We start from the raw sequence: 20,673 nt of genomic DNA on the forward strand, positions 1-20,673 counted from the left end.
TTACCAAATTATAATATTATCATTAACATTATCGGATATTAAAAATAATAATTTCCAATATACGTAAAGAAAATTTGTCGTTTTAGATTTTGCTATTAATCACCGCAGATGATAGCAAATTCCCAGAAAGTTATATAACTAAAATTACTCGCGATTAAATCTTCGATAAAATCTCTGGTAAAAATTTGATCTCTCTACTACTCTCCTAGATTACACAGTAAAAAGAACGATCCTAATGAAACAAAATCCAAAGTCATTAGTTTACGAGTCACGATACAATCCGGGGATTGCTAAAAACGAAAAACTCTTCGCGATAACGCAGATTTCCCCAGCGTCGACTTAGAGCTGCGCAAAATATATAGTTAGATGCTCTGAATTTCTCGGATCACTCACACACAAATAGATAGATAGGTAACATAAAAAACTACTTCCGCGCGACGTGATGTACTAAAAATCGATACGGCGGGTAACAGAAGAGAAAAGATAATCGCTTTATCACGTCTAGGTTTTTTTTTTCATCTCTTCCTGCAATTTCGTCGTTTTCTCGACGTCATCGCTCTCGCCATTCATTCATTCATTCATTCTCCATCGCCCACGTGACAACCCAACCCGATATCTTTAAAAAGACAGCTTTTGTCTGATAGCAAGCGCGAATTTTATGGGATCGAGGAAGATACAATATATCCCGAATATAAGGCTAAACTATGGTTTGATTAATTCATTATTCACTTTTTTTCACCGCGACAGCGCGCGATTCATAATATACAATATACGTGTTGCAAAAAAGATATCAGCGGCGTTATCCGCAGGAGATCGTTAGATACACATAATATTTTCCTCGAATAACAACGACTGATATCAAATGACGTTAATGGTGCCATTTTAACATACGGACAGCTAGCGTTGTACATGGAATTATTTTTCTTTTAGATGGTAATTACAAGAATGACGGCACGTTAATCATGATAAACGATACTTGGGTATATCTGAAAGTGTTTCAAGGCTAAAGATATATAATCAGATGTAACAAAAGCCTAAGAAACTATATATGACTCTTCTAATTCTGTACTTGTTTTTTTTTTTTTTTTTTTTTCTTTTTGTCTTCTAGTTCTCTACTTGATTTCCGAATGCAATTTTTGCAAAAAAGAAAAGCATTACAGCATGAGCTATCATTGTAATTTATAAAGTCAGGAGCTGGAAAGTATAATTCCTTTTTCGTTTAACGAATTCATAATACGACCGTAGGAGTATATAGATATAAAGCTCAATGAGACATGCTTCATAACGGCGACATGTCATTCACAGTATTCGCACAATATGTATATCTCCGAAATAAGAGAATTTCGTACGTCACACACATTACGTTTTCATAATATCACATTCAATTTAACATTTTCTATCTTTCACATTCTAAATTTAAAAAATTCAAAATATATAATACTCTCAACTAATAGACAATTAACATGAAAACTAATAAAATTGCAAACGACTTTACATAGAGAATATATGTTTATAATTATGATCTCGTTTAATTACATATATCTCATTTATTTTGATGAGAAATTCCATGGCTATGTATAATAAAATGACTCAGATATGAATATTAGTATGTTTTACACAAAGGCCGATGCCAACTTTCAAAGGACGATACGTATAACTGCAAAACGAAAAGAGACTCTAATTATGATTATCTATATACAAAATTTTTTAATGCCGTTACTGTTTCTTTCTCTTTTTCTTAAGGATTTAAAATTTAAATCATGATTTGGCCAAGAGAAAACAGTGATGTATAAAGCTTGGTACATAAAGAAAAGTTTGAAATAATAGATTGCGAAGATGTTCTACGGTCAATATACCATCCTGTGCATTCTCACGAGAAGTAGCGATCTGTTTGTCTTCGTCGATCACGTAATACTTGACCCATTTATAGAACAATCCTGATTGATGACGATACCGTAATGGGTTTAAAGGGCAAACTGTATAAGGAATATTCCGCTCTTGTGTAAAATAATACGTCACTATAAAAGCAAATATAGAATTTTAATTAAATGTACAATAACATTACGATGTACATACATTAATTACAGAAAGTAGAAAGCGGAGCATGAAAAAACTCATACAGAATGAAAAAATTAATACTTAAACAGATATTAGTCTTTTAAAATCTCATTTAGAATAGCTACCCCACATACAGTATTCAGTTTATCTAACAATTTCAAGCCTTTTAGCCTCTTCACATTAAAACTGTATGTTTAGATCTCATCGTTTACGCCATAAAATAACATGCGCAGTTTTTTTACGCAAAATCGATAGAAATTAGAATCGTATAGTACGGTCCCTGAATTATTTTCGAACGGTGAGCAATAATCGACAGACTTGAAGGTGATGGTCTTCTCTTTCGTCTTGGACGAGTTTAGAATTAGAAACGCGATGTCGCGAAAATTGTTGCTCCGTAAATCACCAGCGGAAAAAACGGTAGTCACGTATAGATACAGATGCGATATGGAAGTTTATGTCTCTCTTCAATAATTCTCACTGCAAATGCCAAATGTTTTGCTGGCGAACATCGCATACTGACGACCATGTCGTTTTTTGATGAGCAATAGCTGACGACAATCGCAAACATAAGGCACCGTCGTTGAGCACACATACCACCATGAAATTCACGCAAAAGAGGATCATCTTCACGTCAGTCACATCGCCCACGTCAGTTGTCCCGAAGTGGTGATTTCCGAGTTCGTGGCACGGTTTGAAAAAATAATAGCGTAGAAAAAAAGTAGATAGAGAGAGAGAGAGAGAAATTGCAACAAATTCTTCCCAATTCTTGCTTCAACAGCACGTGGCAAACATATTTCGTATTCGATCTTATAGAATATCCGGATATGTCACTACGAGACAATATATATTCACTAAAATAACATTTTTACTCTGTGATCGAACAGCGAAAGTTTTTCTTGTAAAATAAAATTGCAAAACGGTTATGCAATTGTAGCGAAGAATATATATATATGTATATATAATAAATATATATAAGATCTCTAAACGTACATAATAAATACTTGTGTTTACATGATATATATTTTTTTATATGATTATGTAGATAATCTGCATATGGTGCAAATGGTGTTCGTAATCTCGTCTCTCGAAAATTATGAAAATTGTGTACATAAAATTATTTGATTATCACGCATAGCATGATGAACGAAGAGTAAATGAAAAGCAAACGAAGATTAATAAACGTTTCGACAACACAAATAAGCACCCAATATATACACATGTACATAGCCTTCAAAAAAACCTCTTTTCTCGCGATAAGCGTCTGGTTCCTCATATTTATTGCCGTGCTAAACTTCCAATTAGAATAAAAAAAAGATTGAAATGAAAAAAAAAAAAAGAAAAAAGGTCACTATATTAATGTGAAATTAATCACAATTAAAAAATTAATAGCAAGAAAAATTATTTTTATGTTCTAAAATTGTCAGAATATAATTATCTTATTTTTTACAAAATTGACCATCAATATTTTTGATTAAATTGTATTTAATCGTAAAATTATGTAGTCGTTTGATACCATCTATTTATTTATATAATTAAATTGATTATGATCTCTTAGTCTCTTGATCGTGCATAATAACTGATGATTAATATACAACAGCACTCAATTGATGGTAATTACTAGATAACTTTTAGTAAACATAATAGAAGAATAGCATGATTCTTCTTCCTAATTTAGTAGTTATATTTTACTATTTGTATCTCTGACGTACATTAAGAGACAATCATTTTGCAATGAGAGTTGTCCTCATGACAACGTAAGATGGAATCGTAGAATCGTAACGTAAGATTAATTACGAGGCGAGACGAACTTTAAGTAGAACGACAATTAAATTGTTCCGGCAGTAGCGTTGTCGAGTAAAAGAAAGATAACGCGATTAATGCTCATCACAGATACATCAGAAAGTAAAGATCCTATTTTGCGGTTTAGAAAGTTTTCAAGACTGTCATCTTTAATACGCTTAATTAATTCTCTCACGACTTTTATAAAGTCTAACCTTCTTTATATTCCAGTCTCTTATATAACCAAACGAGAAAAACTTTTTCAGAATATATAAAATTAATAAAACATTGTTAAAACAATAATTAAATTTCTCTTAGAGGATAGAGAGTCGCTTGAAAGTTTTTTTATAATCACAATCATGAGATACATATTATGGTTCGTTAAAATCTCTGTATGCATGAGAAAAAGTGTATTTTATGTTCTTTCGTACGCGCACTTGCTTGTTTAAAAGGGCAATCGTTTATCGATACACACTTGTTGCAGATTAAAAATTGATCGCGACCGTGGCAACCGTGAACGAGTGATCCAGTACAGGGTCAAGTGTATCAGGCATATTTCCAACTATTTGCACATTCCTTTCTACGAATCACGGCAGAATATCGGACATATCGAGTGTATTTTTCTCTCTCTCTCTCTCTCTCTCTCTCTCTTTCGTCTGGATAAAAATATAGCAGACTAGAAATATACATTAAACGTTATATGGGGATGAATAATATTCCACGACGAGCGATCGTTACTGCGAGATGCATTAGCAAAGCGTAATTGAGTTTGAAGCTTTTCGGAGAGGCACGGATAATATAATAGCGATTAAATTAAAAACCATTTTACAGCAGTCATATTACACCTTCATGGATATAATCTTATATAAATATAATAATGTTCTTAGATACAATTTAAATTTCATTTCTAGTCGTAATTTCAACATTAATGTACTGATACTAACATAAATAATAGACAATTATATTTTTGTCTATAATTGATAAAGATATTAAAAAGTTTTATGAAATCGGAAAATTATGTAATGAATACATAGAGCAATATTGAATTATGTAAGATGTTCCAAAATTATTGGATGTTTAATTAGTGGCAGAATTTTTAAAGATAAATTTTTTCTCGATGAAAATATCGAAAAAGCCATCGTTTATAGATATTTCAACTTTTTAATTTTCCCATATATTTTTGTAATTAAGTCTCAAATTAAAATTCTATTAAAGTAAACTCCACTTGAAATTAAGTGAACAATGTAATTCTATTATCCTTTTTAGCTGCCCAAAATTCAATTTGCAAAGAATTTCTCTTCTCTTTTACTCAATAATAAACTAATAACTCAATTCAACTCGAAAATTCTTGATACCTCGAAATTTTCTCTAAGAAAAAATTCAAATTGCTCAATTAAACTGCCACTAATGGAACATCCGGTGGGTTTTCGAACATCCTCTACATCGAAACATATGAAGGCGATATCGCATCGCGTCTAGCGAGCTTTAACTATATACACGCACCACCGATCGAAGCTCCGTAAATGAATTATGAATTCGATTCAGCTCTGGCGAATCTATTGGGACAGGGTTCGCCGGGTGACGTTAACTCACGCAACATGCAAACTACATTTTAATAAGTTTACAACCGAATGATGGCGACAGAAATAAAAAAAATAGATTATGAAATAGTATACTCCGCGCATTCTTCTTGAAAACAGATTATTATAATACTAAGAAGAGACTGTGCAGAGAGCGGTATATTCCGCCGGATGCTCCAATAAATGGACAATCAAAGTGAAAAGGAGCGTCAGCGACCGTGGCCTTCTGGGAAATCTAGGAAGCAGTTAGAAAGAAAGAGAGGAACCTCATGGGTAACGGGTTCAAGGCCGAAGACGCGGCGCGACGCGACGCACGGCGCCGCGACGCGGGGCGTCACTTTGTCTCCACGTGCGGCAACGTGTAACTTTTGTTCCGGCGAAACGCACTGGATGACAATTATCGGATGACTTGTACATTGAATATCCGATACTCTGCCGACTTTGACACTAATGATTTTTTTCTTATTTCAAATCAATTATTTTAAAATATATCATAATCCATTTTAATCTTTCGATATTTTTAACGTTGAAAATGTCCTGATAATATTAGAATCGCGAAAATTAATATTCTGGAAAAGTAAAAGGTCCATTAAGTTTTAATTCAACGATGATCATATATACTTTCTGATAATTTTGGCGACATGAATTAATAACTGTTTTTAGCTATTCTTTTGCAGTAAAAAAAACAAGGCGTTTACCAGTGCTTAAAAATACCTTCAACAAACATCACAAACATTGATCAAAGTTATCAGAATAACTGTTTCTCTTTGAGAACTTTACAGGCCATTTTTCAATTGTGATATCCGAGTCTTTTCACGTGAGAACAGATCAGTTTGTCAAATCTGGAATATTCGTGGTTTGCCGTATTTATTCAAACATACGAACTGCGAATATTCCAGGTTTGACAAATCTGATCTGTTCTCATGTGAAAAGACTCGGACACTTTTATGTCAAACCTGTTCTCATGTGAAAAAACTCGGTCAAAACTGAAAAATGGCCTGTGTATGTGTGTGCAAAGTTCCCTTCAAAGAGAAACAGGTATTCTGATAACTTGAACCATGTAGTGTTTGTATGCGATGTTTGTTGAAGATATTTTTAAACTGGTAAACAAAAAGTTATTGCGACTCCAGTTATATTTTCCGATTGACAAAAATGAGACAACGTAATAAGAAGAAAATAAAAATAAAAATTGTTAAATTTAATATTATTTATTTTTAATCTACATAAAATTTGCTAAGTGTCATTTTATTCATGCCACGATGATGTACTGCCAGATAATATGGGTATGAACAAACTTTCACATTGGAGTACATTATCCACCGCAAACTAAATAAATAAAACTAAACAAATCCGAGAATTATCTCGTCAGAAAATGCAGAACGCGTTAATAATTCTATGCATTTGCATTGCAAAGTCAATTATCAATTAATTAATAAACGGTTTATTTTTGCTATTTTCGAATAACAATCTAAGATAATAAATATATATAATTATTAATATACACATACGCATATTTCATGCGTATGTATATTAATAATTATCTATATTTATACAAAAACTTTATTAAATTTTGTTATAACCTTCCCTGCAAAATTATTATCCATCAGGAAAGAGCTTGGATCTTCTTCAAGCTTTAATCTCACGTTTGATCTCTTTTTATTTTCGCAATTAAACGCAACATGTATGACATTTAGAAAAAGCGAATGTTTGTTTTTTATATTGCAAAATTCTCCAAAAAACCGCACATGTTACCGAACGCGCCGTTAAGTCGGCATCGTTGTTTACGTTACGTACCCATGCGTCGAAATCATAAATTGGATCGAGCATCCAATTGAAACAATAGATTGCAAAAATACGAGCTTGTCACATGCACAACGTGAGTCTCGTTCTCAATTAGTCTCGCCGCGTTCCGCAAACAAAGAACGAGTTGTAAAACGGACAATTTACGTGTCTCGACAAATTCAAGAGATGTACCTTGAAACGAATCGATACCCTGATGCGTGCTCGTAAGGTTCAATGTTCTCCCAAAGGCCTTGAGTAATTTCTGTCTCTCTCAAGGTACCGTACTGATATGCGGGCCGAGAATATTGCGTGCATCACATAAATAAGTAATATAATCATGGCACACAACAAAGCTATGAAATCTCATTAACGAAAATTCATTTACGAGTATTTCATTAATGAGCGGATAAATTTGCCGCCGTCCGTTTCCTCGCATTACGCAAGTCTATCTTACGATTTAATTAACTTGAGAGCTAATTCTTTCGTTACTGAAGCAATTTACTTCGAATGCCACTCTCTCTTATCTAAACAATTTATTTAACTCTCGCTACGCATCGTATTGTATATGCGTCGACTCATCAACATATTTATAGGCGCGTTAGCTTTTAGCTTGGTATACGCGCTTGTTTGCAAACTTACTAATAATTATTATAACAATGGATAATAATATCTAATAATTGATTAATAGCGCGCTTAATTATTCAGTAATTTCACATTCTACGTAGTGTATATCAAAACATTTTCAACGTTATTAATAATGCTCGCGTATATAATATTTGCATTTACATTAATATTTATACATGCATATATGTATATTTTGTAAAAATATTTCTGTTTATGTAAATTTTCTCATTGAATTGTGGAAAAAATTATAACTCATTGAATTAAAAATTTAGTTTCCGAAAAGTATTTTCTACATAATAATTAAAAATAAAATTTATTATTATTATTCTTTCTGTATTATTAATATAATTTTTCTTAAATCACCACGCTCTGATTTTTTCTCTAAATTTTCTTTTTTTATTATTATATAGAAAACATCTTACGAAAATGAGTGCCGAATTTTCAATTCAACCAGTTTACAATTTTTTTCACAATTCAAAGAGAAAATTTACATAAACGATATATGGATGCAAAATATTTGTTGTCTATATGGTTGTAAACGAAGAGAGAACTCTTTACATAAAAATGCAAAAAACAGTAGTCCCCGCGATTGAAACAATATCTGAAAACGTGCATCACATCGAGCAAATATACAATTAAGACAGTAATCACTCGCTCTGCCTCTGGCGTGGCTAACAAGTCACAGTGTGTGCAAATACATTTTTCGAAGATGTTATCGGCCCGATATCGGATTACGAGGCTGTTCGTATAATTGCGTGTGTTCTATATTTAGCAGCTGAGTCTCCCGATTGCGACGTTAATTTTCGACCGACCGATTATTTGCGATACACGTTGTGGGTCGTCGTTATGCACGGAACGTCGCGCGGATCGGGGATGGAGGAGAAATGCGGTGCTGATCGTGGGTGTTTCATGGCGCCGTGATGGTGGTGACGCAAATATACAACATCGAATGCGAATACCCCTTTCGCGATTCGCCCTATTCAGCAGCTCTTATGCCCAATATGTGTGTGCATCGGGCAAACAGCATCGATGAAAAGTCTATATAAAAACCGCGCGGATAAGTCTCATTTTAATGGCATATCCTCTAATGAATTGATATACATACATTACATCGAATTACGCCGATATTATACTTTAAACCCCGTTAATACGATAAACGAACAATTATCCGTGCCGATATTGTGAATATAATATACGAATAATGATCTCTTTCAACTCTTGCATTCATCGCACTCAATGCTTTAACTTTAAAATATATGTTTTAAAATATATTCAACGATAATTGATCAAAATAACTCTACTATTTATGATAAAGCTGTATTGATAAAGACTTTTATATTAGTACACTATCTCAAATTAAATTTCCGTTCCGCAATTGTAAGTTAAACTGAAAAGTGATACATTATTCTCTTCACTCAATTCATATCTTTGCTTCTGATTTTCGGAAGTACACGAACATATATCTATTAAGGATTTTGACTAATTTCTTGATCTAGCCTCGCGAACTATATCGCGATTAAATTCCATTTATTATCTCGTGCTTTATTTGAACGATATTAACATTTATAACAATGTATTACACACATAATATTTTTAATTTGTCAATTTTAAAATCTGTACAATTAGACTGTTTTGAATTAACTCGAATGCCAGTTTTTATTTTAAAAAAATAGAGAATATATCGCGAGAATAAGACGCATACATATAAGACGATGAGAAAACGTCGGCGAAAAGTTTCGCCGACTTATTTATGGAATGAATGCGAAACCGAACCGAGACTGGCTACCGTATCGAATGAAAATTGATACGTGAACTCACCTACGCGATTTATAAGCGATACTCGACCGGATTCGCTTGGGAAATATGCTGCACCGTCGAATTAATCTCCCCTGAGTAGAAGCTACCTACCGCTATCCTCGCACCGTATAGTAATAGTCAATCATATGGCAAATTCGCAAGCTCGATCAGACGCGATCAGGTCAGAGGAGTTAGGAATGTTACGTGAGATTCCAGAAGGATCGATACATCGATGGCAAATTAATTAATGTGCGAATCTGACTCTGATTTTTCATCTTATACACTTGCATAGTTGATCGATAATTGATAATCTGCGTTTACTTTACATAATACATTCTCAAACGCGTAACACGAGACCTCATTTCCTTTGTATGAAATGCAATCTAAATGAAATGCATTAGATATTTGAAGGAGAAAACAATTAAAAATATTTACGTGATAATTTACTTTTAATTCCTCTCAAATTGTCTGCGCTATTGAAGCGTACAATTAGAAAGCAAAGACTTATTTCACAGATCGTAATCGCGAATCAGCAGTTTCGAATACTTGGCATTCCTCAACGTGACGAATGTGTCAAAGTAGGATGGATGCGCGAGATGGCGATGGAGAATCGGTTCGATAATTGGATTTTCCAACCCTTGTCATGTCCACGTTTCCTGTTAGAAAATATTTCGCTACGATTTAATGAGAGATAAAAATCATCGATACTAAACGCAATGTAACAGAACGCGTCCTTCTATGAATTTCCAAGATCGAAAGCTATTGTATATAAAACTGCTATATTTAAAAGAATGGGAAAAATTAATTTTACAAAAAAAAAGAATGTTATACAAAATTTTACAAATATTATATCAAATTTGTAACACACAGCATAATGCTTTATACATTTTTAGCTCTATAAAATTTATGCTTTTATTGTTTTTCCAATTGTGAAGCTGAAATTGCGATTATTGGAGCTCTTTACTGTTCGCTAATTAGTAATTAGTGGCCACAGTTTATCGCATTACACCATGTGTCAACTCCACTCTACGTCGTTGAGCTTTCCATATTTCTTTCAATTGAAATCATTTTATTATCTTCCATAAACAATCGACAAAATAATGCATGAAAACTCTCTTTCTCGTCTGTATTTGTTTGTATTGCGAGAGATAAATGCATTTTATGCTTTTAAGCACAAAATGAAAAATGGGGCTTGCAAGAAACGCATCTTATTAATAGTATTCTCTGTATTATGCTACTGTTAATATCATATAATTTTGCAAGAAATATTTGCAAAGTTGATTTGATATAAATCGTATTATTACTTTGCTGTTGTAATCAGTTTTAGTATGCATAAGTTGATTGAAGTCCATCGAAGTTCCTTCAGCCGTAGAAATATGCAAATGCAACTTTGTTCATAACTCATCGTCGAGATTTTATCGAGGCGCGTCGAGAGAGAAGGAGAAAGGGGGATCGAAGTTACAGTAATTATAAAGGAATTCAAATTCTGCGTATTCTACGGTTCTTCAGCGCAAAGGCTACAATGCTTTATTATTTTTGTACTGAAAGTTCGATCTTCATTAAAATTTATCTAAACATCGCAAAGTGTTTGCTAGTTTGCTAGTTTTAGATACTAACTTGAAACATATATATTTACTACTTCAAATGTTTGATTAAAAATTAAGACTTTTCCAATCTTTATTCTCTTCTTTATAAAATTAACTTTACTTTTTAAACTAAATTTAATTAGATTGACATTTTGAATGATATATACATTTTCCAGAAATAAATTCGCATTCCATACGGCGACCTCATTTAATTAATCTGAAGTAGTTTTCCTTAACAAAATGTATTTCAAGCTAGTATTTTTTATGGCACATATTTATAAAATTATGAAAATACTCGTTTGTTTTCCCCGTTCTTAAGTTTAACGATGAAATGGAATTCAATGTGCAAAAGACAATTCCCGCGTAAAGAAACCTTCCGTTCTTTTGTGTCTTTTTCAAGAGGACGAGCAAATATTTTTCCTACAAGCTTGTCCCCGTACTTTGAGGGAAACGAAGTATAGTCCGTGACTGTACTTTGTCTCCCTTCAGGTTGAAACGACGAAAAAGTTGAAACAGAATAAAATATTCTTCGTAGACGCACGATTAATGATTTCAAAATACGAATATATAAAAGCTAAACAGCAAAATTTCCTGTTCTCTCGTTATCTCTCCCTTGAGCCATGTTTCTTATTTAAACATGACGCAATCGCGGAAGTCGGTTAATAGGCAAACAGTTATTTTAAGTTAAGCGATCGTTTTGCGCCATATATGACGCCTACGTAAACTTAAATTTCTTTGCGAGGAACGCGCTTGTCGCGATAAAGCACGCTGCTCTTCCGGAATTTCGCATTGCTGTATTTTACAAGCACAAAGCGCTTAGCGTGCAACATAACTGTCAGCTGACAAAAAGTATGCACATTTTTTCGCGATCACATGTAAAATAAACGCACATATTGCAAGAAAAAAATATATTTCACAAGTTTTAGATTAACTGCAAAATGTGAGAAAGACAAAATCAATTTAACAATCATTTTCTCTTTCAAATGAGATCAAAAGACATTTCTATTTTTATTCCTCAATTTGGCTGATATAACTCGATATAACTCGATATTCGATACTCGATATATAATTCGTTTCGATTTAATTGCTTATATTACCGTAATAAATAAAGAAATTATTTGTGTCGTAGGCAATTATTGAACTAACACTGATAAATAAAGATTAATTATCAAAAATTAATAATTGCTATATGTTCCACATACCATCACGTTTGTGTATAAATACAACGTTACTAATACATACAGAAATATTTAATCATGAATGGCTCTCGAGTCACGTAGATTATTATAACAAGAATTCAATCACTTTTCATTAACATTATACAATAATTACAAAACTATCTTTTGCACACCCGTCGACGTTTGCACTCGTGGCTTACGAATGAAAATGTATCAACCGCAGCATCACATTTCTGCGATCTCCAGGTTGAATAGCATTAAACAATTTTCTTTCAGTGGTTTGCATTCTCTGAACGGTAAAAATGTGTGTAAATTTTTTTTCTCGCCAGCTTATATTCAGTTTATATTAGATATTAATTTTCGCTAATGAATTGTATTTGAATTTGCTGTAATTGTTTTTATAGACTAACGTAGCAATCAATAATAATAATGAAGTGAATATAATCGATTATGCCGTTATATGGAGTACAAATATATTAAGAAAATGAAATTTGCTGAAATTTTGTCAATATTTGTTTAGTCCCGATCGCAAATTATTGAAATTCAATATTTATGATTCATTGATTCTTACTATTACAGTTACTTACGTAACGCTTGCTACTGAATGGTCAAATATAGTCTTGTTGAACACAATGCATTATTTGTCGGATGAACAATATATATCCAGAGCAAAATATACGAATTTAATGGATCCCAAATGCAAAGCAGATTATCGTTAACTAGCTTCTTGCGCAGAGACACTAGCGTGTTTTAATTCTATTAATAATTTCTAGTTCCTTGTTCGCGCAGACGAAAAAATTAAGGCAGATTTATCTCTATACACATGTCATCTTTAGCGAGTAATAATATTCCCGAACAAAAACTTTCGAGAAATTGAGTCCCCTTTTGTCACGGAGACATTTCTCTTTGTTACATTTCTTCAAGCAAGAAGATCACGTTCGAAGTTATTCACTGCCGTCGATATTGATTATTCAAGTTTTCCACTATCCCTAGTATTTCCTGTTTCCATTGTAAGAAACCTTGCATTCCAACACGTAATATTAGACCTCGCTCGTTTCTCGACCGGATATTAACATCGGAAGTTGACATTGAGTCAATACCAACGAATTCTAGAAATTACATCTGCTTCTGTAGTCACGGACTACAGAAGTATCTACCCACGCATCAGATCACTTGCAAAGGCAACTACAAATTTAGATAATATCATCGCGATAGAGAAATTTCGTTTGCTTTGATATCAAGGATATCAAGGATATCAAAGCAAACGAAATTTCTCTATCGCGATGATACTAAGTGTCAAATGACAAAGCAGATCAAGCGAATTTATATTCATTTAAGGACAATCTGATACGCGAGCCGTCGTGATTGATAATAAATCTATTTTTATACTTATACATGTTGAATTTGCGCTCTTTGTATTTTTTTTTCAAAATATATACATTTTTTGTAATAATTATATCTCCTAGATTTTTCATTAAAATGAATTGTAAATGCGCGACATATAGAAAGATTTCAAATTTTCGAGATATCGAGAGATTTTTCAACATTTAATTGTACACAGAGCGAATTTTCTCTTAGAATTCACCCTGAAAATCATGGTAATCGTGGGACAATATAATTTTACTATGCAGTTTAGTCAAATTAATCAAACATGTTTTATATTTTATTGTAATAGATATTATTATTTTTATTGTGATAAATATTAATCAAAGAAATTCTCATAAAATTCTTTCCTTACCATATTGTCCCACGATTACCATGATTTTCAGGGTAATTCTAAGAAAAAATTCTCTCAGTGTATTCATAGTGCTGCCGTCGATTTCCATATGCGAGAGAAAATATCATTTTTTCAAACAAACAATAACCCTTTCAGGTCCATTTATACAGACGTCCAAAGAAAAAAGCGAATGTAGTAAAAATCATATCCCTATTGCTTTGTGACAGAAATACTGTTGGAAATATTTATTGTCGTATCAATTTCGCGCGATGAATGAAACAACATTCTGCAATATAAATTAATTATATCTATTAATATCCGAAGGTTTAAATTATTGGTGCAATAATTCACGCCAATATTCATTGATTTCAACGCCAATGCAATTTTCGCTCTCAATTCTATGCTTTTCATTGTATAGCTATATCGTATCTTGTATCAATTAGCGTAACCTTCAATAAAATCCCCTTATATGCACAACACTCTCGGGATTCTTCGCTCATATGAGTGGTATCAAGGTTGCTATTCTCATCATGTCACGGCCAAATTCATGGCATTTATTTTCTCCTGTTCTCAAAGTTTCCCGCTGTGATTACCGGCCTAGGAATCTCGTTAAGCACGCGTTCTAAGAAGTACCTTTACATTCCCTTTAGTGTAATCTCTTGGCATTCCATAAAATAATTCAGCCATTATTCATTTGATTTTAGATAACGAAGCAGATAGAAGGTACGCGATACTCCGAGATACCATAGATTCGATATTTCGCGCTTTTTAATAAAGGAATTAAAAAATTGCAATTTAAGAATAAGTCGCATAAATAAATTTAAAAAGATTCGATCAGATTCAAGCGACTAAAATTATTAATCGTTGCATGTATTTATGCAATGCATTTACGTTACATAACTGTATTGCATCCCGAAGATGTTTAATAAGAATAAACGGGTTGGATGCTTTTCGCGTTGGCGTTGAAGATTTGTCACGGAGGTATTTACATCGCAAGGACAAGATGATTAGCAATGCATGACTCGATGGAACCTAGATCTGAATATTCATCCCAGTCAATAATCAAAATAGTGAATGACACGCTCGGAATAAATATTGCATAATCCTGCTTTGCGCTACCAAGTATTATCATTAAAAAACCCATGTATATATTAAACAAAATCTACATACTTTGCGCTTTATCGGATAATCACCTAGTTCATTAAGAAGAAAGTAATCGAACGATCTTTCGCATACGTTTTTTTTTTTTCTTTAACCGCGGTCGGAAGCTTGTGAATTCTGATTCGCACAAATTTATCTATATCTGAAATTATACAAAATATGTGAACAAAATTAATTTTTCTCTCTTCATATTTCGCAGAGAAATCTAAAACGCGCAAATAAATATGCGTGCGCTCTGCATAACAAAAAAAGGCGATTAAACCGACTAATAAATATGTGCCATATCAATCCGGAAGTGGCCTGCACAATTCAAGGAAAATAACGTAAACAGAAATAAAATTTTGTTCGATTATATTGGACGGTTTCATCTTCTAAAGCGTAGTGAAAATTCTTTCCGGACGCAATTTGTCCTACTACGTAGATGATTTTTTCGATTTCTCCGATATTAGTCTAATCGATCGCGGCTCTCCGCGAAATTCCGAGGTAATCAGGTCGAGACATTTTCCATAAATTGCAGTTAAATCACGGGTCATAGAGGTACGAGTAAAAAAAGCGCAACTCTTGATAATTTTATCGCGACATTCCCCTTTCGCTCCGCCACTCTCTCTCTCTCTCTCTTGTAATTAGACGTGCAATTTCTGAATTGATTATCCGACCGGCTCTCCCGACGGCGACCTGTCGGTCTCTATTGGAAATCGAACCGGTTAGCCCGATATACGCGGAACTGCACAATGATAGACCTGCCGAAAACTGACGTATCTCACATTGCTCGTTGCCGCTGTAACGCAATTTGTTTTCCGTTCCGATGATTGACTTTAGCTTCGATGCGCGAAATGCTCAACCGGAAAATGTTCTAGCATTGTTTCCACGTGTTTCCAATTAATCATCGATGTGAAAGGGTGTGCGCGATGGGTACGCTTTCCTGAAATTCGCTCCGCTGCCGCAACTTGCTATGAAACAACTTTTTCTTTAAACTATAGATCTCGTCTCAAAGTCTCAATCTCTCTAATATTGATGCAACATCACTCAGATGTCTGAAGTGTGAAAAGAGAAACTAGATTTTCTTCTTTTTTGAACTTTTATAATTTGAGAAAATAATAATATAAAGCTTTATACACACTCTCGATGCACACGCTTGAAGCTTTATACTATCTCTTGATTTTATTGTTTTTATATAGCATCTTACAAGTATTTTTTGGTCGTATATACATATATATATATCGTGATATATAACTTTTATTATTAAAATAAAATGATATAAAAAGAGATTGTTACCATTAGCGTCCCCATTCTTTGTCTTGTACTTTATATGTATAGTGATGCAAAATGAGAAGAGAATAGCTCTCAAGAATTTTCCAAAATTTTCAACTACGAGAATATATATCATCTTATGATTCTATCGCGTAGTACATTTTATTTTTTAAATAGCAATTCTCAAAATTTGAATAAAAGGAAAATATTAAGAAACAAATTTCTGCAACTTAAAAAAGGAGAATACTTGCGAACGTTTGATATATTTTCATATTTTCTTTTTTATATCCTTCGATCAATATTGATATGAGTGCGGAAATAATAACTTATGGCATCTGAAACTATATTCGATTTCGATGTTTTTCACGAATATAAGCAAAAGTATAAGCAAGATTACTCCAAAGAGAAGAAACTGACGGAGTTGTTTCTTTTCCTTGCGAGATGTACGTAAGTGAAAAGGTTGAAGCTTATCAGTTATTATATATTCGTTGCTATATATAACATTACTGTCGCACTATTTTTATTATTCAGCATTCACAGGGTTCGTTCTGAGATGCAAATTTTCTTTATCGCGATTTATTCACGCCATTCTTCGAGATTCGCTTGATCGGATAATCGATTACTGCGTCGATCATACTGGTAACAAAAGCGGAAGTGAGAGGGAGCGTACATTACTCGTCTAATATATTAGTCTTAACTAATGACGATAAACTGCAAGTAGGAGATAAAATCCTGTATCGCGGAAGAATCAATATTTATAGAAATACTAATAGTAATAGACAGTTGCCATAACGAATATTTCGTTACGGAAACACTTGCTCATGACACTCGATAAAGTGGGCTTATATAATTGACAAACGATTAATAAGGTGTTACACAGAAAATTCATTTAACGTCATGTTTATGACGTTAAATGAATTTTGCCTCATTACGTTCTCGCTATTTATCAGTTGATAAAATATAAAAAACCGAACATTTAATAACATTTATGGGTTATCTTTATTTCCCTAACTCATTCAGATTTATAAATGTAATACGCTATGCTTAGTTGGGACGATATTTAAACCGAAATCACGAATGGAAACTGGAAATATCGTTGAAAGATATCATTTGTACATTATATAGGTCAACGGATCCGTTGTGGGCAACGGATCGAAAATATTGCGGCAGCAAACAACTTAGCAGAAACTTACTAGAAGTTAAAGAGTAAAAAAGCCTTAAATTGAGATTTAAAAGCTTCCACAATCTTTCATCGAAATCGAGTTAAAATATTATAAAGCTTCACATATAGTATTGCAGAAAAAATAATTCATATCGAGATTATGCGTTTCTTTAATTAAATTTCTTCAATGCAATTATTTAATATAAATAATATTTATAAGAATATACTATATAATTCAAAAAATTTGAAATACTTAATATATTTAGATTTTGTTCTTTGTGTTATTTACTTCTATTTAATATTTTCATTACATTATACTAACATTAGAAAATGAAATTTAGACAGAAGCTATCTATCTAAATTAAGTATTTAAGCGTACCATTTATTGTATGTAATAATTTTAAGACCAACAATAAGTTTTTTTCAAAAAATTATGAAATGAATATCTCTTCGGAAAAAATTAGTTAATCGATTGATTTTAATTTATTTCAATTTGTCCTCCATGAGAGAGATCACAATCATAATATAATTTCAATAATATCGCGTGACTTCTTCGTAAAAGCTTTCACTTTAGATCGCTAGCTTTTTCATTACAAATAGATATATCAAATAAAAATAGAACATAGAAGAAATTGAGGAAGGGAGAGAGATATTTCAAACTGTTATGAATCATATTTACCTATAATATTTCGTTTTTTCGATCCAATATGAAAATATTAAGATATATGGTCGTTTTCGCTTTTATTTATATAATTCTGGTGTAGAAAATCTCTCTCTCATACTTTCACTCTCTCTCTCTCTCTCTTTCTATAATATCGATTGCATTTACTTCAATAAATATCGTTATGAAACCAAATCACTAACCACTAAAATCGCGTTCCTTTGACATACATAATCGTATCAATAATCGTCACAAAACTAGGGCATAATATTGGAATACTAGATTACAGAGAGAAATTCATTATTTTCAACCCAATTATTCTGAACAGTAATATCATTGATACTCCCGATTTAAATCGTCTATTCCTTAATGACATGCTCTTCTCTCTATCATCTATTTCTATTTATATGTATACGCGACATATAAATTTTATAATAATATATTTATATATATAATCTTTTTTCTATTAAAGACATAATTTAATTATATTTTATGTAAAAATATTTAATAAATTCTGATCTCGTCTAAAGGATTATTCGTAGATAGTGCAATTAATGCACACTTACAATATGTATGCGTATGTACTTGAAAAATGAATATTTAATTAAAAGGATTAAAAGCACTAGAAAACCGGTTTTAATTAATCTTATCAAAGAAATAGTCGTAATAGCAGGGATTGGGCATTGGACATGAGAAAATGCTTCCCGAGAACGAGGTGCGCTCCGCGTTTTGACACTTCGGAATTAATTAAATGTCCTCCCGTTACAAGAACTGCCACGTGGGCTCTCGTCCGGCAAATTGCCTCCAGTTGATCCTGCTGGCGTTAAAACCCACCCAAGCATCTAGATGCTGACCATCGTCCACCGTGCGAGTATTAACGTCGCGTTCTGGTTCATCCGAATTGCAAATGCGGACTAATGGCTGCTGCACGAGCGAATTTAAGCTCATCTCTCTATCGACGCGGGAATCGCCTTTTGTTCGCAAACATATGACTCCTATCAGCGCGGATATCGCGTAACATTCATAAACTCTTCCCTTCTCATCCATACATAATCAATGCGTTCTCTATTTTTTTTCGTGAGAAACGGAAACATTCGGAAAGAACACGCGATTCTCCTACAACTCGATGACAATCGCTCTTTTACATCATGGATGTAATTATTAATTACTTGAGTTCATCAGAGAATATAGAATATTTATAAAGATGCAATGCAAACGAGCATATGCAATCGCGACATTTTCGATAAAACCACTTTAATCGGATTATAAAATTTAAAAAAAGAGATAAAAAGACTAATGCTTATTTTTTATGAAAAGAAATCTAAACTGTATTAAAACGTAAAGTCTAATTTTAACGTAAGCTATACAATAAAGTTAAGCTCTCACAATATGTGAGATGTGTGCAACTTTATGTGCATTATAATTTTATATAAAAAAATATATATACATACAATAACTATATCCCTTTCTAAAAGAGGTATGTTAATAAATTGTAAATAATATGTTATAATACTCTAAATTCGATTAATATCTTTTGATTGAAATCAGCTGATAACTATCAAAAATATTAATCAAGTTTAAAGTATTATAACATATTATTTTATTTATTTTTTTTTTTAACAAACTGTCAAACTACTAACTCTCGCGATGACAGCCTCTCGATGCTACGAATATAACGCACAATGCGAATCGAAACAGTCAATAAGCATCGCGGAAAAGATGCAACAATACTTGCGAGAATGGACTTAACATGCCTTTTTTAGAAAGGGATGTTAATACTTTCAACTCGATCAAAATAAACAATTTCTCACTCACCGATATGTGCAATAGCGGAGTTGTAGTACACGGCATACACATTGATCTGAAAACAAAATATTCAAATTATGTATATACCTGTGTGTGTACAGGGTGTTTTGAAAGTCTGCAAGCAGTCGAATATCTCGATGCAGTTTAAAAAAAAATGTTTTTAAGTATTTTGCATACCTCGCAGTTGCCCCGATGTCGCCCGATGCCTCCCCGGGCCTCCTCCTCCTCTCTTAGTCCATGGTAGCACTCACGACACTCGCGAAAACACGAATAATTACGATCGCCCGACACTTTACACGGCACTCCCGACGCGACGCGTGAATCGCACGCGTATTTCGCGTACATTGCGCAATGAGAAAAAACGATGCGAAAACTATAATCGCGCACGAATAAATGTCCATTCGACACTCGATAATCTTGCAGTCAAACTCGCACGCAGCTTATCAGCAATGCTACCTGTAACAAATAAAATAAAATAAAATAAAATAAAATATTACTATATTAAGTTTTATAACTATTTAATTTTTATAA

The 20,673-nt window shown here is 32.8% G+C and overlaps 1 protein-coding gene across 1 annotated transcript in view; it reads right to left on the reverse strand.

The window, feature by feature from the left end:
• The window catches only part of LOC145937142 (uncharacterized), a 66,988-nt gene that overhangs the window by 45,640 nt on the left and 675 nt on the right, over positions 1-20,673 (reverse strand). The window contains exons 2-3 of the mRNA XM_083040023.1: positions 20,320-20,598; positions 20,152-20,197 (exon numbers count right to left, since the gene is read on the reverse strand). Coding sequence (XP_082896149.1) covers positions 20,152-20,197; positions 20,320-20,487 — 214 coding nt within the window. The 5' untranslated portion in view covers positions 20,488-20,598. The remainder of the gene's footprint in view (positions 1-20,151; positions 20,198-20,319; positions 20,599-20,673) is intronic.

Source organism: Prenolepis imparis, unplaced genomic scaffold (assembly GCF_030444845.1).
Source record: "Prenolepis imparis isolate NDT839.2.m4 unplaced genomic scaffold, iyPreImpa1.0 SCAF_6, whole genome shotgun sequence".
Classification (NCBI taxonomy): Eukaryota; Metazoa; Arthropoda; class Insecta; order Hymenoptera; family Formicidae; genus Prenolepis; species Prenolepis imparis.